The 24,102-nt window shown below is 42.1% G+C and overlaps 1 protein-coding gene across 1 annotated transcript in view; it reads left to right on the top strand.

The window, feature by feature from the left end:
• ANKFY1 (ankyrin repeat and FYVE domain containing 1) overlaps window positions 1–24,102 on the top strand; it is an 81,127-nt gene that overhangs the window by 13,202 nt on the left and 43,823 nt on the right. The window contains exons 3-4 of the mRNA XM_072618934.1: window positions 2,891–3,009; window positions 18,645–18,780. Coding sequence (XP_072475035.1) covers window positions 2,891–3,009; window positions 18,645–18,780 — 255 coding nt within the window. The remainder of the gene's footprint in view (window positions 1–2,890; window positions 3,010–18,644; window positions 18,781–24,102) is intronic.

Below are 24,102 nucleotides of genomic sequence, written 5' to 3'. Positions count from 1 at the left end.
TAGTTGCTGTTATTGTCTCAGTCAACATGTGAGGAAACTGAGGCAGACAGAGGTTCAGTGGATTTGCCCAGGGTCACACATAAAGTAAGTGTCCAAGGTTGGATTTGAATTCAGGCCATCCCTGGGCACTGTGCCATCAGCTGTAAGCGGAGCCTCTGCTGCTGTCCTAACTTCCCCACCCCCACTGGCAGGATTGGTTGTTGAGTGAATGCAGGAGAAAGATCAAGGCTGAAGGTGGCTTTAGGAAGGGGGTGGAAGGTCCTGGGGCAGTGGAAGAGGTGACTGAGCTGGTTGGAGCAAGCCAGACTAGGGGATGCCCTTGCTCCTCTCCTCCTCAAGCAGGCCTGAGGCCTCCTTCAGCACTTGGCTGTTGGACAGAGCCCCAGCCCGGCCCAACCAGCATCTGGCCAGTTGGAGCCTGGAGTCTTGGAGCCTTGCCATCACTGTACTGTCAGGGCTTTCCTGACTCTGTGCAGGCACCTCTACAACCTGGAAGCCTGGCCCTTGGACCTTGCCCCACACCTTTCCTACACTTAAAATGGCCTTCTTCCCCACCCCCAACCCCCATTCCTCTTCATTACATGTAAAAAACATAAACTAAATTAATTTTTTTCAGTGAACAGAGATCTAGTTCTCCCTCCCACCTGCCCCGGCTCATTAAGAAAAAGATATGGGAAACCAAACAGTCGTAGCAAATGTGCACAGCCAAGAAGCATCACTTCTACATTAGTTATGTCCAAAAATGGGTTAGAGTTGGAGCCAGAAATTGAACCTGTGGCTCCCAAGGCCACTTGGGGAATAATCAGAGGGCAAGTTTGTCATCTTCGTTCTCCCTTTAGGGTATCAAACTCCCTCTCAAGTCTAGGGATTGACCCTATGAGATCAGGCAGGAGCTTGAAATGGGATGGGTTTCTGCGATTGAGACGCTGAGGAATCCCTCTGAAAACAAAGGTCAGCGACTCGTGTCAGAAACCCTGGACTCTCAAGCACTTCCCTCTCTGGAGCTCATTTTCATTATTTTTAAAATGAAGACATTGGATGAAATTATTTTTAGCCCAATTCTTACCCTACTTCCAGTTCTAAAATTATATCCTTCTAAGTTATTTCTTTTCTACTAAAATGTTCATTTGGATAACTACACAATAAGTCCTTAATATAAACAAAACAAAGCATTAAAGCCATCCCAGCATCTGGATTTTAAAAAGGAAAAAATTATTTTCCTTATCTTTTATATCTTTCAAAGTTTTCACATTTCTTCTTCAGATAGTAAACTAAATCTTCCATCTCAGTTTATAGTATTAAGCCAGTCATCAGTAACATGAGCCAATTCTGAATTTTTAAAAAATTCATCTTTGCTATTTTCTGATCTCGGCAGTTATGAACTAGTAAAGGCAGAAATTTTTCTGACATGATATTCCTCTGATTGTGGCTTTGATTGAGTTGGAGGGATTTTGTAAAAACAATTCTTTGATCAATTTATGTTGGTATAAAAATGGCAAAATGAAGATTTGTTCCAGCCAGATTGAAAACATGACAGTAAGAACGTGTCTGAATTATGGGATTCAAGGGCTTCTCATTTTCATGAAAGTTGATGATAAGATGTAACTCAGACAGTCTTCGCTGTTTGGGGAGTCTTCAGGAACTCTGATTCGAAAACTCGATCCATTCACATCCTGTCACACCGAACAGTAGTTTCTGTCATTTGGGAGGGTTTAGTATCCTCTTCTGGCCTGGTTTCTTGGGTGCCTTGCTTGTAAAAGGTATCTAGAAAACAATACTTGTGAATTTGTGGACCAGGGTTGGATGGAGCCCTGCTGTGCCTTTGGATCCACATTGGGTTTATGTGAGAAGAACAGGGTGTGCTTTGTACAGCAGAGTTCTTGAGCTGCTCCCTTTGGGATAGTGAGCCGAGGTCTGGGAGAGAGCACGCAATAGAAGGAAGGAATCCCCAGGCTGTGCCCTGTCCATGTTGTGGCAGACCCCGCCCCCTGTGGCCCTCCTTAACTCCTGCCTCTCTCTGTGCCTGTCCCACCAAAGAGGTTCTGGGGGTAGCTCCTGAGATAGGGCTTCCTCTGGCTACAAGTGGGCACCTCAAGGAACAGAAGTGGGGGGAAGGGCTTCCTAGGCCTGCAGGAGCAGGAATGCTCTATACTTTTATCCACTTGTGTATTTTTGGCAAGCTACCTTCCTTGATTTTTTATTTTTTTGTTCTGGACCTGTGATTTCATTGGTTGAAACTCCCTCTGTGTGGGTGCAAATGGTAGATCATTTGTAACTTAGCTTTGCACCTCGAGGTTTGTTGTCTGTAGACTTACGGCAGGAATCAGAGAGCACAAGAGGAGCCAGGACCTGACTCAAGTCTTGGTCTCCAGTCCTCCATGCCCTAAGTGGCACTGCCTTTGCTCACGGACTTCCTCTAGTCCCAGACTTAGATGAAAGCCTGCCCCAGCAGATTAAATGTCCCTGACTCAGGGTACCTGGATGACTGCATCCTAAAAGTCCTCTTAGACTTGGCTCAGGGTCCCTGACATGCTCACCCTAACTTCTTACCAGGGATCATTCATCTCATTCTGTATGAAGCTATTTGGGGAGGATGTCACTTCATCTCAAGGATTAATATGAATTTGACCGTTATGGGCATCTTTGTAAAAGACATTTTGAAAGTGGCACATCTTCTGTGGCCTGGGTCGGGCATGAAGTTGGACTGAAGCAATGAATGGTCCCCAGTAAAATTTTTAAAGAGAATTTTCATGAGATGTACAATCTAGATTTGTTAGCCTCACAGTTTTCTGTTTCAGACATATTTATCATTAAGCTCAGTAGACAGACAGCCATTGTCTAGGGGGATTGTCTTGTACTCTCAACTCATGTGACTCTTTTCCTTGACCAGTGACCTGAAGATCAAGGTTGGCAATCAGCTAATCAATGCTCATAAGTTTGTGTTGGCTGCTCGCAGTGAGAATTGGAGTCTGACTAGTCTGGCCTCCACTGAAGAACTGGATCTTTCAGGTGAGTCTCGGCTTGGCGGGGCCCGCTCAGCTTCACTTGCTTTTCAAACTGCTGAGAGTCTTCTCGGGAAGAGATCACAATAACTTGATGCCCAGCGCCAATCAGTGACCTTTGACCTGCTGAGGCCAGAGGCACTTCCTGGGGCAGGTGGCTGCCAGACCCTGCCTCGTGTAAGGGAAGGAATTGTGCCAGCAATGGCACAAGGAGAGTGTAGTGTTGGGAGATCTTGCTGAACTCTCTGTGCTGGCTTCTAGCCATGTTTCCATCTGAGCCATAGGAGCCTCAGGAGGGCCCTTCCAGGGGCTGAGCCTTGACTGCTCTCTGCTGCCCAATGGCATCACAGACTCTTGGTGTTGACCACATCTCCTCCATCCTCTGCCCCAAGCTTCCAGTCTTTAGGACTCCCTGACAAGTGACCCACTGCCCTGCCCTTCCTGGACCGGCTCCAGGAGCAGGGGATTACCTCCATTGGAGCCGAATCTGTGCTAATATTGAGGAGCTGCAGTTTGCCCCTGTGTAATTCCAGAAAATCACAGAATTTCTGACTTGGAAGAGATCTCAGAGTCCATCCCTAAAAAAGTCTACTTGACAGTGGGCAGTGGGCAGCCTCTGCGTCTCGAGGCAGCCCATCCCTTTTTGGCTAGCTGTGATTGTGAGGAAGTTTGTCTTAGGTTTCCATCCATAATTTGACTCCCTCTCCCCTGCCCCTGCCCACCATGGCTGCTCCTGGCTGCCGTGGGCTTCTCTTGGCTCTGGAACCAAGCACAGCAGATTTAATCCCTCTTCCGCATAGGATTTCAGATGCTTTGGGGACTGCTCTCATGGCTTCCCTGAATCTTCTCTAGTTATTCAGGCCACATGAATTTATGAAGCTCTTCCTCCACACAAGGCACTGTGGTAATTATTGGGTACAAGGGAAAGTGGAGATGGGCTCTGTCCTTAGGGAGTGTGCATTTTAGGAGGGAAGACAGCACACAGATCACCAGACACACAAAAGAGAGGCATCATTGGATAAAAGGCAGTCAGGGCAAAGACACTGGCAGCTGGAAGGGGAGAGGCCTCTTGTAGGAGCCAGACTTTCAGAAAAGGCCAGAGAAAGTGAGAGTTGGAGCTTTAGGGGACATGGGTGGTTCCCAGAGGGGGTCAGCTGCGGGGAGATTGAGGAGGAATGAGCCACTCTCTGCAGGACTGGAGAGCCCAGGGAGCCTTGGGAAGTCATTGAGTAGGGAGGGTGACATGGACAGTCCTGCATGTTAGGAAAGTCACCTTGGCAGCTGCATTGGGAGAAAGTGAGATCAGGGAGAAGGGAACTGCAGTGGTAAGGATGGCGGTAGGGTGAGGGGACAGGTAGGAAAGATGAGGGAGAGGGAGGCATCAAGGATGATGCTGACTGGGTGAGCCTGGCTTGTCAGCCCTGGTGCTGGTGGGATGCAGAGCTTTAACTAGATTCCTTTGTAATTTGAGAGAACATTTGTAGAGGGCTCAGCACACTGCCCAGCACGTTTGCCAGGCTCAGTGAATGCTGCTGTTCTCCACAGTGATTTCTCTCCTCAGTGGTGGCCATAGGAACTGGGTTGAAGGCAGCTCTGGGTTTTCTCCAGCAGTGACACGCTCCCTCCTGCCTCTCCCTCCATATCCCCTTCTGCTTCTGTCAGTCAATCAACGTGCATTTATGAAGCACTTGCCATGTGCCACATGATGGGATAGGATGGAAAAGGCCCTGAGGGTGCACATTCTTGTTTCAAAGAAGAAAGATGCTCTTATTCTTTGTTCTTCTGCCACCTCAGGCCCTTTTTGGATCCCTCCCAGAGAGTCATCCCATAGATTTCACTTTTAAAAAGAAGAAAAAGGAGAAGAGAAAATAAATGAGCAAAACCAATCAGAGCCTTGAAAAAATGTGACAATATATGCAGGGTTCCACATCCAGGGCCCCCCACCCCTGCAGAAGACCGGCAGGAGGTGTCTTCTCCGAGCTCTGCTTAGAGTCACTTGTGTTCTTTTAATTTTTTTCACTTACAGAACAGCTTCATTTGATCTTTCATATATAATATTACTTTTAATCTGTAAAAATTACATATGGAGAACATTATTGGAAACCAGTTTGGAGCAGCCAGTAAGTGTCTCATTTAGGTTAGAACCACAGAATCCTAGAATTGGAAAAGGCCCTTGGAAGTCCTGGAATATCAACCCCTTCTTTGGTGACTTGTCCTCCAGTTGAATACCTCCAGTGATGGAGAATACGAAACTCGTGAAGTGGCCCGTTCCATTTCAGACAGCTTTAACTGGTAATAAGTTCTTCCTTGGACTACTAACTGTCCTACTTACATTGAATTTTTGGTAGCAGGGCTGCCATCCCACTAACTGATACTGTGGACTGGTAGTCCAACTCACAAAAACAGTCATTCAAATTAAGGATCCCCTTTTAAACCAACCAGTTATTAGCCACTAGGTCCATGATGACTAATTCCTTCTTGACTAAGCACTTGGTCTCTCCCCACCCAGTTCTGGACTGTGTAACCTGCAATGACAACTCCAAGCCAAGAGGAGTTTGAAGCTGTTTGAAATTCACGGCACATAAATATGTGTATGTTTAAGCACCCACAGGCTGAGGTAGACTGTGAGGACCCCAAACAGCAGGTTATTAATAGGAAGGGGATGATAATACCCTGCTTGGCGTTCTTTTAAGTTTGCAGCATTCACATTTTTAAAAACTGTAGAACAAGTTTTTGTCGGTCTTTTTAGTGTATCAGTTTCCCCAATCTGCCGTCCCTTTGTCTTCCCCTCCTAGACAGGCCTTCCATCCAACCAATGATATTTTTTAGTGACCAGGAAAAATGAAGAAAATCGATGAGCGTGACTGAGCCCCCCCTTTACTGAGCCTACCGGCACTGACCGCGGCCCAGCATGGTTGGGCTGAGGGCCGGCCGTCTGGGCAGCTGCTTTGGTGCTGGTGCTTTCCAGTCACATGGTTTTGGGCAGGGCTTTGTTAAACATTGGAGACGTCAAGGTCATTCACTATATCCTGGGTCTTCACCAAGTGTCTTGACTTTTGTCCTGCCACTGGACTTGGATGACTCTGGAAGAGAGTGAGGCTGACAACTTAGTGAAACTGCATCACTTAAATCCAGCTTGTATGCAAATCAGAACTCATCACCTGTACCATTTGACCATTTTTACCTATCTCAAAGTACTGTGGCGACAGGCTGGTGACAAAACAACAGGTGCAGGTACCTGGGAGTTGTAGTCACAACCCTACAGACAGGCATCCCAGGTCACGGGATCATCTTCTGTCTGGATTGAAGCAACAATGGGATTCAGCAGCCCCCTGGGTGTCTGAGCAGTCTTTTCTAGAGACCCCTATTACTCACTTTCTAGCATGAGGAATAAGCTAGAAAAATGTGCTAAGAATTGTCTGCTTTGCCCAGCCCTGGCCTGCTTACTGTGGAAGTCGGAGCTGGACACGTTTTTCTGGAGTGACCACAGTGAAGGGGAGCATAGGTTTTGTCATCAAAACTAATCTAGTCAACAAGCTCATATGCCTCCTGGAAGGAATGAGTGACAGGCTCGTGACAATGTGATTGCCACTTGCAGGAAAACACCATGCCACCATCATCAGTGCTGTGTTCCTACCATGATGATCCCTGATGAGGTCAAAGAAAAAAATTTTTTTAAATTAATTTTATTTATTTTCAGTGTTCTTCAGTCACTACCATATAATTTAGATTATTATTTTTCCCTCCCTCCCCCCTCTCTCCCCTAGATGGCATACAGTTTTATATAGGTTCTACACATACATTCCTATTAAATACATTTTCACTATAGTCATGCTGTGCAGAAGAATTAAAATCAATGGGAGAAATCATATAACAAACCAAAATGTAACACAAAAGAAAATGATCTACTACCTTGTACGATTGAATTCTGTAGTTCTTTCTCTGGATGTGGAAGGCATTTTGCCTTAAAAGACCATTGGGAATTTTTTTAAGTCTTTATTGCAATGAAGTTCTGTCTACCAGAAAAAACTCTCACACACTGTGGTCGTTGCTGTGCACAAAGTTCTCCTGGTTCTGCTCCTTTCACTCAGCATCAGATCATATAAGTCTTCTTGTTCATCCTTATAGCACAATAGTATTCCACTACATCCATAATTTGTTCAGGCTTTCCCCAATTGATGGGCATCCCCTTGATTCTAGTTTTTGGCCACCACAAAAAGCTGCTATAAATATTTTTGTACATGTGGGACCCTTTCCCATTTTTATAATCTCTTGGGGATACAGTCCTAGAAGTGATATTGCTGGGTCAAAAGGTATGTACATTTTTGTAGATCTGTGGGCATAGTTCCAAACTGCTCTCTAGAACGGTTGGATTAGCTCACAGCTCCACCAACAATGAATTAGTGTTTCAACTCTCCCACATCCTCTCCAACATTTCTCATCTTCCTGTTCTGTCATGTTTGCCAATCTGAGAGGTATGATGTGGTACCTCAGAGTTGTTTTGATTTGCATCTCTCTAATCAATAGTGGTTTAGAGCATTTTTCCATGTGACTATAGATATCTTTAATTTCTTCCTCTGAAAATTGCATGTTCATATCCTTTGATCATTTATCAATTGGGGAATGACTTGTCTTTTTGTACATTTGACTCAGTTCTCTATGTATTCTAGAAATGAGGCCTTTATCACAAACATTAGCTGTAAAAATGCTTTCCCAATTTTCTACATCCCTCCGAATTTTGATTGCATTGGGTTTGGTTGTGCAAAAACTTTTCAGTTTAATGTAATCAAAATTATCCATCTTGCACTTCATAATGCTTTCTATCTCGTTTAGTCACAAATTCTTCGCTTCTCCATAAATCTGATAAATACACTATTCCTTGCTTCACCAAAGAAAAATTTTCGGAAGACCTGGAGACTCCCATTTTCAATGTGCTGAAAGAGGACAAGCTCATTATTCTGGGTGACTTTAATGCAGGAGTAGGCTCAGACTGTCAGACATGGCAGGGAGTCCTTGGAAGGATTGGAGTCAGAAACAGCAACAGCCATGGTCATTGTATGTCTCATGACCTGCTTATCACCAGCACTGTCTTCTCTTTACCTACATGCAGTACAACCTCACGGCAGCACCCTAGCAGCAAACATTGGCATTTAATAAACTATGCAATTGTAAGGAGAAGAGACAGGATGTGAGTGACGAGAGCAATGTATGATGCGGAATGCTGGACTGATCACAGACTTATCCTCTCCAAGATAAACATGAACATTTAACAAAAGTGGAGGCCCCAAGGCAAGACAAATACCAGAAGACTTAATGTCAGTTCGTTAGAGCTCTTCTCTGAGAGGGAAAGCTGAGCCAACACACACAACAACAGTAGAGTAGAAGAGGAGTGAGTAGCTTTCAGAGATTTGATGTGTAGCACTACATTTACTCATCTGGGCCAGAACATTCACAGACGTTAAGATTAGTTTGATGAAAACAATGAGAAAATTCAGAAGCTGCTAAATGAAAGATGAGAACTCCACAGGGTTTACCAGCAGAATAGTTCATCTGTTTCTAAGAAGGCAGTGTTTTAACTCAATCAAAAGTAAAGTGCAGGTGAATCTTAGAGAGACACAGGATTCTTAACTCAGTAAGAAGGCAGATGAAATTCTGTTTTATGTTGATAGTAACAAGCCAAAGTGTTTTTATGAGGCCCTGAATGCTATTTATGGGCCAAAGACTTGTGGTACATCTCAACTACTCAGTGCTGATGGAGCCACATTGATGAGTGATAAGAACATGATCCTGGAGATCCATAGTGTTCTCAACAGACTGTCATCAATCAATGAGGAAGCCATTGACGGTTTACGTCAGAGTCATTCCCTCTCTAGCCAGATTTTCAACTGAAGAATAGGTTTTGAATGCCATTAGGCTCCTCTTTGTGTGGCAAAGTGCCTGGTACTAGTTCTATTCCAGCTGAGATTTACAAGGCAGGGGGTCCACTCCTTATACAAAAACTGAATGAAATCTTCCAGGTTTTATGGTAAGGGAAGGTTATCCCCTAGGTGTTCAAGGATGCCTCCATTGTCCACTCTATAAAGGAAAGGGAAAAAGATTGTCTTATGGTAATCCTAACAGGAATAGCAATGGGGAGTGGGGGTGAGGTGGGGAGTGGGGTGTGTCTCTTCCTTAGTCATTACTGACAAGATTCTGCAAGATTCTTGCCAGAGTCCTCCTTAATAGGCAGATCCTTCACCTGGAAGGTGATTATTTACCCAAAACCAGTATGGCTTCAGAAAGGGCCCAGGATGGTCTATATGATATTTGCTGCCCGACAACTCCAGGAGAAATGCCAGGAGGAGAGTAGAGGTCTGTGCACAACATTTGTAGATCTGACCAAGGCCTTTGAGACTGTCAGTCATGAGGATTTGCAGAAGATCATGGCAAAATTTGCCTGCTGGGAGAAGTTCATCAGAATTTGACACTGGTTTTATGATGGCGTGCTTGCCTGGGCTCTTGAGCTTGCCTAGTCAGCAGTGGAATGAAGTAGGACCGTGTGCTTGCTCCCATGCTTTTTAGAATGATGTTTTCAGCAGTGTTATTAAAAGCCTTCAACGAGGATAAAAATGACATCAAGACACTGGTGGTAAATTCTTCAACTTGAAACGGCTACAAGCCACGTCTAAAATGGAGAGTGTGACTTTCTGTTTGTAGATGATTGTGTTAAGAATTTTCAGTGGCTTTCCATGTCTTTTAGGATAAAATAGAAACTCTTCATCTTGACCTCTAAACTCCTTTGCCATTGATATTTATTCTACTTCTCCAGGTTAATTTCTTTTTTTCCCTCTTTTAAAGAAATTTTAGTTTTCAGTTCCAAATTATTTCCCTCCCTTTATCCCTTATCTACCCATTGAAAAGACAAGAAATTCAATACCCATTATACATGTGAAGTTTGGCAAAACATTTCCACTTTAGTCATTTTTGGGGGGGAGAACAAGAAAAATAAAGAGGGGGGGAAATATGGTTTAATCTGCACTTGAAATCTTGCAGTTCTCTTTCTGAAGGTGGAGAGCATTTTCATCATGAATCCTTTGAAATTGTCTTGGATTATTGTGTTGCTGAGAAAAGCTCAGCCGTTCCCAATTGATCATTTTACAGTCACTGTGTACAATGTTCTCCTGGTTCTGCTCGCTTCACTTTGCATCAGTCCATGAAAGTTTTCCCAGGTTTTTCTGAAAACCATCCTGCTTATAGCACAATAATATTCCATTACAGTCATATACCATTGCTCCATTGATGGGCAACTTCTCCGTTTCTGATTCTTTGCCCTTCCAAGTCTATTTATGCCCCACTTTGAATATTTTTGTACGAATAGATCCTTTTCTTTTTGCTTTGATCTCTTTGGAATACAGACCTGGTAATGGTATTGCTGGATCCAAGTGTATGTACAATTTGAAAGCTCTTTGGACATACTTCCAGATTGTTCTCCAGAATGGTTGGGCTACTTCATAGCTCCACCAATAGTGTCCCTACTTTTCCTCATCTTCTCTAGTATTTGTCATTTTCTTTTTCTGTAATGTTAGCTAATCTCATGGGTGTGAGGTGGTATCTCAGAGTTATTTCAATTTGCCTTTCTCTAATTATTAGTGATTTAGAGAATTTTTTTCAAATAACCATTGATAGCTTTGATTTCTTCATTTGAAAACTGCCTGTTCATATCCTTTGATTGGGGAGTGGCTTTTTTTTTTTTTATAAATTCATCTTAGTTCCCCATATATTTGAACAGTGAGTGCTTTATCAGAGAAATTTGCCATAAAAATTTCCCCCCAGGTTCCTACTTTCCTTTTAATTATTGAGGCATTGGTTTTGTTTGTACAAAATTCTATGTAATCAAGATTGTCTGTTTCACCTCCTGTGAACCTCTCTGTCTTTTGTTTGGTCATGAACTTTTCCCATATCCACAGATCCGACAGGTGTTTTTTCCTATATTTCCCTACTTTGCTTATGGTTATCAACCTTTATGTTAAATCATGTACTCGTTTTGACCTTATGTTGGTATGTGGTGTGAATATTTGTCAAAATCTAGTTTCTGGCTGACCACTTCCCAATTTTCCCTACAGTTTCTATCAAACAGTGACTTCTTGCCCCAGTTGCTGGGATCTTTGGGCTTATCAGACTCCAAGTTATAATGCTCATTTGGTGCTGTATATTGTGTGCCCAGTCCATCCATGGAGTGACCTCTCTATTTCTTAGCCAGCCTTTGGCGTTCCCTCTGCTCAAAGGCCCTCCTTTCCATCCTTGACTTGTCAGCATTCCTCCGTGCTGCTTCTGCTGGAAATGCTTCCCTGATTCTCCCAGGGCCTTCCCTCAGCAGCCAGTTCCATACTTCTGGGGTCAGGCAGGGCAGTTGTGTGAGTTTCTAGTGCTTAACCCTGCCCCTTACCCAGAGGAGGCACCTAATGAGAGGTCATTCTGCTGCATCTCTGTTTTGTAAATAGGGAGTTCATGAGAGGCTGCCCTCTCCCAAGGAGAGATGATGCTCAGTTTTGCGGTGGTCCCTGTGTTATGTCAACAGTCCAGCCCTTAGGCCTCAGCCTCCCCTATCCTCTTCTCATCCCCTTCTTCCTCCCAGATCTGCTAGTCTCAGGCCTGCGGACTGCTCATTTTATCTTCCCCTAGGTGTTTGGCCAGGCTTTATGGTGGGAACAGTCTTGTGGCATTCCTTACTCAGGTGGCTGTGATTGGTCAGAGCAAAGTCATGGGCAATAGAAATAATGCTGGTGTTGGTTCTGGTCATTTTATGCAGAAATTGGACCAGCCTCATTCCTTTTCCTCCCAGAAAGTGCTTCAGTCAGCAGCCATGACTTGCAAAGGCTTTACTCTCTTGGAAATGTGTTTATCACCAGTCTCTTCATCAGTGGGCAATTATTAAGTGCTTATTTTATGTGTTGTCCTGGAAGTTTGGTTAAAAGGGGCAAACAGGCTAGGTGATGTATAAATTCATATAGTTTATTCCCTTAAAACTAGCAGATACATGTATACACAGGCCATGTCTCATTAAAGAATGAGAAGCCTTAAATACATTTTGGAACAATCCCAACTCAGGGTGTCTGTGTCACTTAAATTTAGAATCTCCATATGTATCTAACCATAGCATGAGAGGGGAAATTTCTTAGTTGAATAAGTTATAAATATCATAAGACAATTGACAGTATCAATTAGAATTACAAACCCAGGATATCTGTGTTTTTAGCCCATTGATGGGCTGTATGTCCATAAGATACCAAGATAAGAGAAGTCCCACTATTGTAGACAGTATCTGGCCCCAGGCATGCTGTCTTTTTGTGGTTACAAGCAGGAAAAATGCTTCTGCTCTGCCTCATCTGGTCCTGTCATTGCTGACACAGGAAAGGGAATTTTTAAAATTTTTTTATAAAATAATTATTTTATTTGTTTTCAGTGTCCTATAATCACCTCTATATAGCTTAAATTTTTTTCCCTTCCCCTCTTTCCCCTCTCCCTCCCCACTCCCTCCCCAAGATGTCCTGCAATCTTATATAGGTTCTCCACATACATTCCTTTTAAATACAATTTCACCATATTCATGCACTCCCAGCTCCACCTGCACCACAGAAGATACTATCCGAGGATACTAAGCTGAGGAGTTGAGTAGGGAGAGTGTGCCAGGCGAGCCCTGGGAAGGGAGGGAAAGTCAATGTGGTGGACAGCCAGGGGTCTTGACCTGGAGTCAGGAAAACCTCAGTACCTCAGACGCTTACTGACTGTGTGACCCTGGGCAAGTCACTTCACTTGTGACTACCTCCGTTTCTTCATATGTAAAATGGGGGGAAGTGGGAAGGGAATAAGGATTTGTTGAGCACCTCCTGTGTGCCAGGCATGGAGTTGAATGCTTTACAGATACTTTCTCATCTGAGCCTCTCAACAAGTCGGAGACGTAGGTAGTCTTTTTTTTTTTAAATTAAATTACTTTATTTGTTTTCAGGGTTCGACAATCACTTCCATATATACCTTAGATGTTTTTCCCCTCCCTCCCCCTAATGAGACAACATACAATCTTATATAGGCTCTACATGTACTTTCCTATTAAATATATGTTGCATAGAAGAATTGAAATGTATGGGAGAAACCACAAAATAAAACATAGCACTGAAAATTCCCTGTTCATATCCTTTGACCATTTATCAGTTGGGAAATGACTTGTATTCTTGTACATTTGACTCATTTCTCTATATATTTTAGAAGTGAGGCTTTTATCACAAACATTAGTTGCAAAAATTCTTTCCCAGTTTTCTACTTCCCTCCTAATCTTGGTTGCATTGGGTTTGTTTGTGCAAAAATTTTCCAATTTAATGTAATCAAAATTATCCATTTGCACCTCATAATATTCTCTGTCTCTTGTTGGGCCATAGATTTGGCAAATACACTATTCCTTGCTCCCCTAATTTGTTTCTAGTATCAATCTTCACACCTACATCATGTATCCATTTGGACTTTATGCCCAGTTTCCCCACACTGTCATCCAGTTTTCCCAGCAATTTTTGTCGAACAGTGAGTTCTTATCCCAGAAGCTGGGGTCCTTGGGTTTATCAAACAGTAGATTGCTATATTTATTAACTACTGTGTCTGGAGTACCTAACCTATTCCACTGGTCTACCCCTCTGTTTCTTAGCCAGTACCAAGTGGTTTTGATGATTGCTGCTTTATAATACAATTTGAGATCTAGTAGGGCTAGGCTACCTTCCCTAACATTTCTTTTCACTAATTCCCTTGATATTCTGGACCTTTTGTTCTTCCAGATGCATTTTGATATTATTTTTTCTAGCTCTAGAAAATAATTGTCTGGTAGTTTGATTGGTATGGCACTGAATAAGCAAATTAATTGTCATTTTTATTATATTAGTTCAGCCTGTGTTTTTCCACTTACTTAGATCTGAATTTATTTGTGTGAAAAGTGTTTTGTAATTGGGTTCATTTGGGTTTGTTTGTTTATTTTATAGTGACTAGCTTTAAATGGGATTTCTTTTTCTATCCCTTGCTGTTGGGCTTTGTTAGTAATATATAGAAGTACAGATGATTTATCTGGGTAATTTTGTAGCTTTCAACTTTGCCAAAGTTATTTATTATTTCAAGTAGTTTTTTACTTGATTCTCTTGGGATTCTTCAATTTCTTTTTCTTCTCTTATTGCTTCAGCTAACATTTCTAGTATCATATTGCATAATAGTAGTGATAATGGACATCCTTGTTTCACCCCTGATATTATTGGAAATGCATCTAGCTTGTCCCCATTGCATATAATGCTTGCTGAAGGTTTTAGGTAGATACTGCTTATTATTTTATAGAAAGTTCCATTTATTCCTATGCTTTCCAGTGTTTTCAATAGGAATGGGTGTTGTATTTTCTCAAAAGCTTTTTCTGCATCTATTGAGATAATCATATGGTTTTTGTTAGTTTTGTTCTTGATATATCAATTATGCTAATAGGTTTCCTAATATTGAAACCAGCCCTGCATTCCTGGTAAAAATCCTACTTGATCATAATGTATTAGTCTTGTGATAAGATGCTGTATTCTTTTTGCTAATATCTTATTTAAAATTTTTGCATCTATATTCACTAGAGAAATTGGTCTATAATTTTCTTTCTCTGTTTTGGCTCTTCCTGGTTTGGGTATCAGAACCATATTTGTATCATAAAAAGAATTTGGGAGGATTCTTTCTTCACCAACTTTCCCAAATAGTTCATAGTATTTGAATTAACTGTTCTTTAAATGTTTGATAGAATTCACTTATAAATCCATCTGGCCCTGGAGATTTTTTTCCTAGGGAGTTCATCGATGGCTTGTTCAGTTTCCTATTTTGAGATGGAGTTATTTAAGTACTCAACTTCCTCTTCTGTTAGTCTGGGCAATTTATATTTTTTTAAAATAATCATCCATCTCATTTAGATTGTCAAATTTATGGGCATAAAGTTGGGCAAAGTAATTTCTACTTATTGTTTTAATTTCCTCATTGGAGGTTAGTTTACCCTTTTCATTTTTGGTATTGGTAATTTGGTTTTCTTCTTCCTTTTTTTAAATCAAGTTGACCAAAGTTATATCAATTTTATTGTTTTTTCATAAAACCAACTCTTAGTTTTATTTATTAGTTCAATAGTTTTCTTAATTTCAATTTTATTAATCTCTCCCTTGGTTTTCAGTATTACTAATCTGGTATTTATTTGGGGATTTTCAATTTGTTCTTTTTCTAGCTTTTTCAACTGATTGATCTCCTCTTTCTCTATGTTATTCATGTAGACATTCAAAGATATAAAATTTCCCCTAAGAACTGCTTTTGCAGTATCCCATAAGGTTTGGTAGGTTGCCTCATTATTGTCATTCTCTTGAATAAAGTTGTTGATTATTTCTGTAATTTGTTGTTTACCCACTCATTCTTTAGGACTAGATTGTTTAGTTTCCAGTTAATTTTTGGTTTATATTTCCATGGCCTTTGATTACATATAATTTTTATTGCATTATGATCTGAGAAAAATGCATTGACTATCTCTGCCTTTCTGCATTGGATTGTGAGTTTTTATGGCCTAGTACATGGTCAATTTTTGTATATGTGCCATGTACCACTGAGAAAAAGGTATATTCCTTTCTATCCCCATTCAGTTTTCTCCAGAGATCTATCATATCTACCTTATCCAGAGTTTTATTCACCTCCTTAACTTCTTTCTTGTTTATTTTGAGGTTGGATTTATCAGGTTCAGAGAGGGGGAGGTTGAGGTCCCCCACTAGTATGTTTTGCTGTCTATTTCTTCCTGTAACTCCCTGAGCTTCTCCTCTAGGAGCGTATATATTTAGTAATGAAATTGCTTCATTGTCTATGGTGTCTTTTAGCAGGATATAGTTTCTTTCCTTATCTCTTTTACTTAGATCTATTTCTGTTTTCGCTTTGTCTAAGATTAGAATTGCTACCCCTGCTTTTTTTACATCAGCTGAAGTACAATGTATTCTGCTCCAACCTTTTACCTTTACCCTGTGTGTAAAAGTAAAACATGTTTCTTGTAAACAGCATATTGCTGGATTATAGTTTTTAATGTGTCCTGCTACCCATCTGTCTTTTATGGGAGAGTTCATCCCATTCACATGTGTGTCTTTCCCTCCATCTCCTTTCACCCCTGTTTATGCTTTTAGTCCTCCCTTCTCCCTTCCCCTCCACAATAGCTTTAATTTTTGGCCACCACCTCCTGCAGTCTTCCCTCCATTCTTTCAGTCCCTCTCCCTTTCAATCCTCTTTTCCCTTACTACTTCTTCCCTCCCTTTTCTTTCCATCTTCCCCTGCTACTGCCCCTAGAGCTAGTTGCATTCCTACACTTAACTGAGATTTTGCTCCCTCCTTGAGCCCACTCAGATGAGAGCTCCTCTCCCTCCCCTCTCTCCCTCTACTGTGATTTATTTCTGTGCCTCTTGCTGTGACGTGATTTACTTTTTCCTGACTCCTCCTTTTCACATCTCTGATTACAGCCCTTTCGCGCCCTTAAATCATGTTTTTATCATGACATCATTCACTTTATACCACTCCCTCTATCTTTGTATATTCCTTTTACATTTCACAAGAAATATACAGTTCTCAAGATTAACAAATTTCATCTTCCCTTATAGGGATGTCAACAGTTTATGCATATTGAGTAGCAAGTTGTTGTTGGTTTTTTTTTGCCTTGTTTACCTTTTTCTGCCTCTCTTGAGACCTACGTTTGAAGATTGAATTTTCTATTGAGTTCTGGCCTTTTCATCAGGAAGGTCTGGAAATCCCTTATTTCACTGAATGTCCATCTCCTTGCCTGAAATATTATGCTCAACTTTGCTGGGTAATTGATCCTTGGTTGTAGTCCCAGCTCCTTTGCCTTAAGAATTGTCATATTCCAATTCCTCCAATCTCTTAACGTAGAAGTTTCTAGGCCCTGTGTTATCCTAACTGTAACTCCCCGATATTTGAATTGTTTCTTTCTGGCTGCCTGCAGTGTTTTCTCCTTCACTTGATAGTTCTGGAATTTGACAACGATATTCCTCGGTGTTTTTAGTTTGGGATTCCTTTTGGGAGGTGAATGGTGAATTCTTTTGATAACTATTTTGCCCTCTGGATCTAGGACTTCTGGGCAATTTTCCTTGATGATTTCTTGGATGATATTGTCCAGACTCTCATGGTTTTCTGATAGACCAATAATCCTTAGATTTTCTCTCCTGGATCTGTTTTCCAGGTCAGTTGTTTTTCCAATTAGATATTCTACATTTTCTTCTGTCTTTTCATTCCTTAGATTCTGTTTGACTGATTCCTGATGCCTCATAGAGTCATTAGCTTCTACTTGCCTGGCTCTAATTTTTATCAAATTGTTTTCTTCAGTTAACTTTTGCATCTCCTTTTCCATCTGTCCAGTTACTCCTTTTAAGAAGTTATTTTCTCCAGTTAAGTTTTGTACTCCCTTTTCCACTTGTCCAATTTTCCTTTTAAATTCTTCTGTGATTTCTTTTTTCATATTTTTAAAATCATTGGTCAGTTTTTCTTCTGTTTCTTTAATTTGGCTTTTAAAATCCTTCCTGAGCTTTTCCAAGAAGGCTCTTTGTGCTTCAGACCAGTTCATACTCCCTTCTGAAGTTTCAGATAGGAGTACAGTCTCAATGCTGACGTCTTTGGCATTTGTGTTTTGGTCCTTTTCCCCATAGAAAGATTCTGTGGTCTTTTCTTTTCTACTTTGCTACTTACTCATGATGATCACCCTTTTCCTGACTTTTAAAATAGATCTCGGCATCTGGGGCACAGGGGGCTCTGTCCCACAGGTCTTGTCCCTAAAACTTGGGCATTGTGTGTTGTGGCCTCTGGTTCTTTCAGCTGGAAGCCAAAATGCGGCACCTTACCTGGTGCTGAGCTGGCTGATGTTGGAAAGCAGAGGCCAAGTGAAGTCTTCTTGGGTTTCCCTGGAGTTACCCTAGAGATGGCTTGTTAAATGTAGGGGGAGGGGTGGTCTGGCTAAAACAGGTCCCCTCTGCTGAGCTAGAGCATAAGCAAGCTCAGCGGTTGGTGATCCTGTCTGCAGTAGTGTCTTCCTGATGCCCCTGGAGTGCTTAGACATGCCTGGGGTCCTGGTGTTGGCAGTTGTGGCTTCATCCCCCTGGGGCTCAGGTTCTTCCCCAGGTTTGCTGAACTGAGGCTGTCTGGGACAGGTCTGGTCCTGCACTGGTCCCCTTCAGCCACAGCAAGAGGGACCCCCCTTAGTGATCTTCCCAGCCTCATATGCTAAGAGTCTGTTTATCCCTTCTGCTGCTCCCACTGTTCCAGGGCTTTTCCTTGGGAGATTCCCAGGAGTTATTCTCTGGGCTTGTCAAGGTCAACAAGGGGAGGGAGATAGCAATTACTGATCACTCTGCTATCTTGGCTCCCAGAACCAGCCAGATGGTCTTGTTATTGACCCAGAGGGCCCCTCCATCTAGAAGAGCAAGCATTCTGTGAAGGGCGGATGAGGGACAGGACTCGCCCCAAGTGCCCTCATATCTGAGTCCTCTGTGCTGCAGGTCTGGGGCGTGGCTTCCACTTCTAGTGTCAGCAGGGTCCTCTGAAGGACTTAGGCTTGCTTGGTTTCATTAACTCCTTTTTCTTACCCAGATGCCGACCCCGAGGTGACCATGGCCTTGCTTCGCTGGGTCTACACCGATGACTTGGAGCTCAAGGAAGACGATGTCTTCTTGACAGAACTGATGAGGCTGGCAAATCGCTTCCAGCTGCAGCTCCTGCGGGAAAGGTGAGTTCCAGAGTTCCCAGAAACAGCTGGCCTTGAGCTCCCACCCTCATCCCCAGGGGCCCCAGGAAGGCCTTGAGCCCCACCCCACCCCCAGGGGTAACAGGTCCCCCAGGGGCCCCAGGACAGCCTCGGAGGCTCAGCAACAGAGTTCCTGGGTGGGCCACTAGGGAAGGACTAAGGTCAGGGAAGCTTGGCTGAAGGTCATGGACTTGTAAAAATTCTAGAGCCCTTACCTCTTAAAAAAATTTTTTTCCCTTTTTCTTATGAACTTAATGTGAACCCACAAAGAACACATGAATATTTCAGTGTATAAAGAACAGGAAAAAATACGTTATGTGGAATAGTGAGTAGAACTGTCCCAGCATGGGGGGGGCTGCAGGTGGGACAGGGGCTGGACTGGGCCCTCCCTCACTGCAGGTGCATGAGCAGAGTCTGGGAGATTGCTTGTGTAGGATGTCAGAGTGGGGGTTTCTTCTCAGTGCTGCCAAGAGCCCTCCAACTCCATGATTCTCCGTAGCCTTGATTTGGACAGACTTTGGACAGAAATGGAGTCATTTGGCATTCTAACAAAATCAGAGTAACTTGTTCTTGTAAAGGGAATGTGACCCTGATCTTTTGACATTTGAGGACCCAATGAGGCTTTTGCTCCTGTTTTGATGTGTACATCATTTGGCTGAATTTTTTTGCATTTTTTAAAATCGAGAATCATCTCTTTTTTCCTATTCCCACCTCATTTCCCTACCCCCCTCAAAATTGGGGGGGGATTGACCAGTTGGCAGTACACCTGGTTCTGTGTTTTTAGTCCTCGCTTCTCAGTCAAGGGGTGGGGCTCATTTTTTGTCATTGGTCCTCTGTAATGAAGATTGGTCATTGATCTGGGCAGACTCTGTGAGCCTCTCAGAGGCTTGTGGAGAGCAAGCATTTTGTAAGCACCTGTTTTATGCCAGACACTGTGCTGAGCACTTTACAGATACCATTGAGGGAATTAGAAGATGTTCCTCACAACAGTCCTGGGAGATGGATCCCCATTTTACAGTTGAAGACCCTGGGGCAATCAGAGATGAAGTGGCTTGGTGTAGTGTCTGAGAACTTGAGCCTTCCTAACAGTGGGCCCTGTGCACTGTGGCGCCCCCAGCTGCCCAGTGTAAATTGTCCTTCTGGTTCTCCTCACTTCCTTTGGCATCAGTTCCTCCCAGTTTTCAGAGATATTCCATTGATTCCATGCTGTTTCTTGTCCAACCATTGCAGTCTGGTGCTGCTATCAACGTGTGTGAGGCCTTTTCCTCTTTCTTTGGTCTCTTTAGGGTTTTGGGCACAGCTTCAGATTGCTTTCAGAAAGGACTTAACCAACTCATATCTCCTCTAACAGCCCCTCTAGTGTTGGTCGCTCTCCTCTTTGGCAGATTTTGCCGCCTGGTTGGGTATGAGGCAGACCCACAGGGAGCTGCTTTAAACTGCATTTCTCTTATCATTAGTGCCATAGGGCATTGTTTCATACAGCTGTTATGTTTTCTGTTATTGTTCAGTTGTGCTCAGTCATGTCTGTCTCTTTGTGATCCCAGAGATACTAGAGGGGTTTGCCATTTCCTTTTTTGGCTCATTTTATAGATGAGGAAACCGAGGCAAAGAAGGTACAAGTGATTTGCCCACAGTCACAACTAGTAAGTGTCTGAGGCTGGATTTGAACTCAGGTCTTCCTGACTCCAGGCCCAACATTGCATCACCTGACTGTCCCATTATGTTCTCTGGTTCTCTAAAATCATTTTCTGGTGTATAATGTTGGCATTGACTGTCAGTAAATGAACTTTGGTAGCATTGCCATTTTTATTATATTGGATTGTCCAGTGTGTCCTGTGAGCACTTCAGATTCATCAACTTAGGTCCCTCTTTAGTTGTGTTAAAGAGTGTTTTTGTAGGTGGAGCCAAAATGGCAAAGTAGAGAAAGTTGGACTCTTCTACATTCTCTTCCAAACAACTTTAAAATAAATCCTCAAATCAAACTGTGGAGTGTCATAGCCAATAGCAGGTCAAAGGGAGGTGTTCTTCCAGCACAAGGCGACATGGAAAGTAGGAAAGGGAGGCGTGTGACATGGGAAACGAGGCCAGCTTGCAGCCTGCATGGATGAAGCACCAGTGGTCGAAGTAGGTGGTAGAGACACAAACAGCAGCATCTTCAGGAGCTCTCAAGCAAGATGCAGTGAGGGGACCTGGCACCTGGTCAGAGATCACAGGTTATCTTGTGCTGGCACTGGATATAAGACCAGGTGTGATTTGGCAGCTCCACCGCTTATACCCACTTCAAGGTCGTAGTAGAAGGGTAGACAAGAGCCCTTTCAGGCAAGAGTGAAGGGCAGTATCATTTCAATTTAGGGTTAGGGTTAGAATTTCATTTCAAGGGACCAGGGACCCGAAGAACTGTGTTGTTTCTATCCCAAGGGAAGAGGGGCCCTGAGGAACCTGAGGCATCCATTATAATTCCAACGGATCAGGAGCCCTTCCTATGTGAGGACCAGAGCATAGACCAAGAGAGCAGTGATCACACCTCTCCCTGGTTCACACCACCTTGGAAACACTGAACTGCAGATCTCCAGAACTAGCCTGGAAAACAGCAGTGCAAAAAAGCCTGAAGCTTGGGACAGTTCCTGCTCGCCTGCTGCCCTCCTGGAAAGAGAACCCAATGTTTTCTTTTTTTTTAATATTTTTTTTTATTTTAGACAAATACTAAAACTTAAACACATAATAAGAAAAGAAACACATTATAAATTTAAATATTAAACTTAAATATAAAATAAGAAAAGAAAAATCATGTCATGTGCACAGCAGAACACAGGAGAGGATTCAGAAGATCTGTCAATAGCTTTCCATTTCCAGAAAGCCTATATATTAAATACCGCCAGGCCGACCGTCCTTTCTTTGCTTTCTTTGTAGCTTTTCTTTCGTTCTCCACTGTATGCTTTTTACTTTGTTCTTTTTTCCCCCATTCCTCCCTCCCACCCCCACCCAGGCTACAATTAAGCAGGGATATGTTTATATATAGACACTGATATATACATATACGTATGCCTGTATACATATACATACATACATAATATGAACATACTTTCCCTAAAAGATTCTACTCCTAATCTTTATTTTTATGTTTGGGTATATCTTTTTTCCTGTGTTTCCTAACTCCTCTATTTTACTTCTGCTTGCTAATTCTCCCTCCTGTTTCTTAACCTACTCCACCTCCCCTTCCCATAAATCAAAACACCCTTTTGTACACCCCTTTTAACCTATTCCCTTCCCCTCCCCTCTAAAAACACCTCCTTTATCCTCTTCCCCCTTCCTATCCCCTTAGAGTTTTATTTTTCTGAATTTTGAAGACTTTTATACTTTTCTAGATGTATATATATTTTTCCCTCTTGAACCCATTCCCAATGAAAGTAGGTTTCCAGAGCTAACAGCCCCTCCCCCCATCTAATTTCTCTGAGCTGCTGTGAGAGTGCATTTATACAAGATAATTATTCTTTTAGCTGTTCTTGAATAGTTTCACTTTTTGAAGTCCTATTATATTCAGATCTACCCCATATAATCTTTCTTTTAAGCTGCCTAATTACTAATAACAGTCTTCGACATGGGTTTTATATTTTACATACAAAAAAGATAAACAGTCTGTCCTTATTGAGTCCTGTATAATGGGTCATTGGTATGTACTTTATATTTCTCTTGGCTCTTGTGTGTCAAATCTTCTATTAAGTTCAGGTTTGGTTTGTTTTTTTTTTAACAAAATTTTGAAACTCTGCAAATTCATTAAATGCCCATTTTTTTCATTCAAAATTATGCTTAGCCTTGCTAGGTATGATATTTTCAGCCAAAAATCCAGTTCTTTTGCTCTTCAATATATAGTGTTCCAAGACCTGCAATCTTTTAGTGTCACCACTGCTAGGTCTTGTATGATTCTAATTGTGGTACCACCATATGTAAATTGTTTTTTTCCTGTTGCTTGTAGTATTTTGTCCTTGAGCTGGGGTTTTTGGAATTTAACTGTAATATTCCTGTGAATTTTCCTCATAGGATCTCTTTCAGGTGGTGATGCGTGGGTTTTTTCTGTTTCTACTTTCTCCTCTTGTTTTAAATGCTTCAGGACAATTTTCTTTAATTCTTTTTTTTTTCATGATTTTTTTTAAAATTTAACTTTTAACATTCATTTTCACAAAATTTTGGGTTCCACATATTCTCCCCTCCCCCCACCCCAAAACACCAAGCATTCTAATTGCCCCTATCACCAATCTGCTCTCTCTTCTATCATCCTTCTCTGCCCTTGTCTCCATCTTCTCTTTTGTCCTATAGGGCCAAATAACTTTCTATACCCCTCTACCTGTATTTCTTATTTCCTATTAGCAAGAACAGTACTCGACAGTTGTTCCTAAAACTTTGAGTTCCAACTTCTCTTCCTCCCTCCCTCCCCAACACTTCCCTTTGGAAGGCAAGCAATTCAATATAGGCCAAATCTGTGTAGTTTTGCAAATGACTTCCATGATAGTCGTGTTGTATAAGACTAACTATATTTCCCTCCATCCTGTCCTGTCCCCCATTACTTCTATTCTCTCTTTTGATCCTGTCCCTCTCCATGAGTGTTGACCTCAAATTGCTTCCTCCCCCCCATGCCCTCCCTTCCATCATCCCCCCAACCCTGCTTATCCCCTTATCCCCCACTTTCCTGTATTGTAAGATAGGTTTTCATACCAAAATGAGTGTGCATTTTATTCCTTCCTTTAGTGGAATGTGATGAGAGTAAACTTCTTGTTTTTCTCTCACCTCCCCTCTTTATCCCTCCACTAATAAGTCTTTTGCTTGCCTCTTTTATGAGAGATAATTTGCCCCATTCCATTTCTCCCTTTCTCATCCCAATATATTTCTCTCTCACTGCTTGATTTCATTTTTTTAAGATATGATCCCATCCTCTTCAATTCACTCTGTGCACTCTGTCTCTATGTGTGTGTGCGTGTGCGTGTGCATGTGTGTGTGTAATCCCACCTAGTACCCAGATACTGAAAAGTTTCAAGAGTTACAAATATTGTCTTTCCATGTAGGAATGTAAACAGTTCAACTTTAGTAAGTCCCTTATGACTTCTCTTTGCTGTTTACCTTTTCATGCTTCTCTTGATTCTTGTGTTTGAAAGTCAGATTTTCTTTTCAGCTATGGTCTTTTCATCAAGAATGTTTGAAAGTCCTCTATTTCATTGAAAGACCAATTTTACCCCTGAAGTATTATACTCAGTTTTGCTGGGTAGGAGATTCTAGGTTTTAGTCCTAGTTCCTTTGACTTCTGGAATATCC

The sequence above is a fragment of the Notamacropus eugenii genome, chromosome 6, assembly GCF_028372415.1.
Source record: "Notamacropus eugenii isolate mMacEug1 chromosome 6, mMacEug1.pri_v2, whole genome shotgun sequence".
Lineage (NCBI taxonomy): Eukaryota > Metazoa > Chordata > Mammalia > Diprotodontia > Macropodidae > Notamacropus > Notamacropus eugenii.
This window is presented reverse-complemented; position numbering and strand designations above follow the sequence as displayed.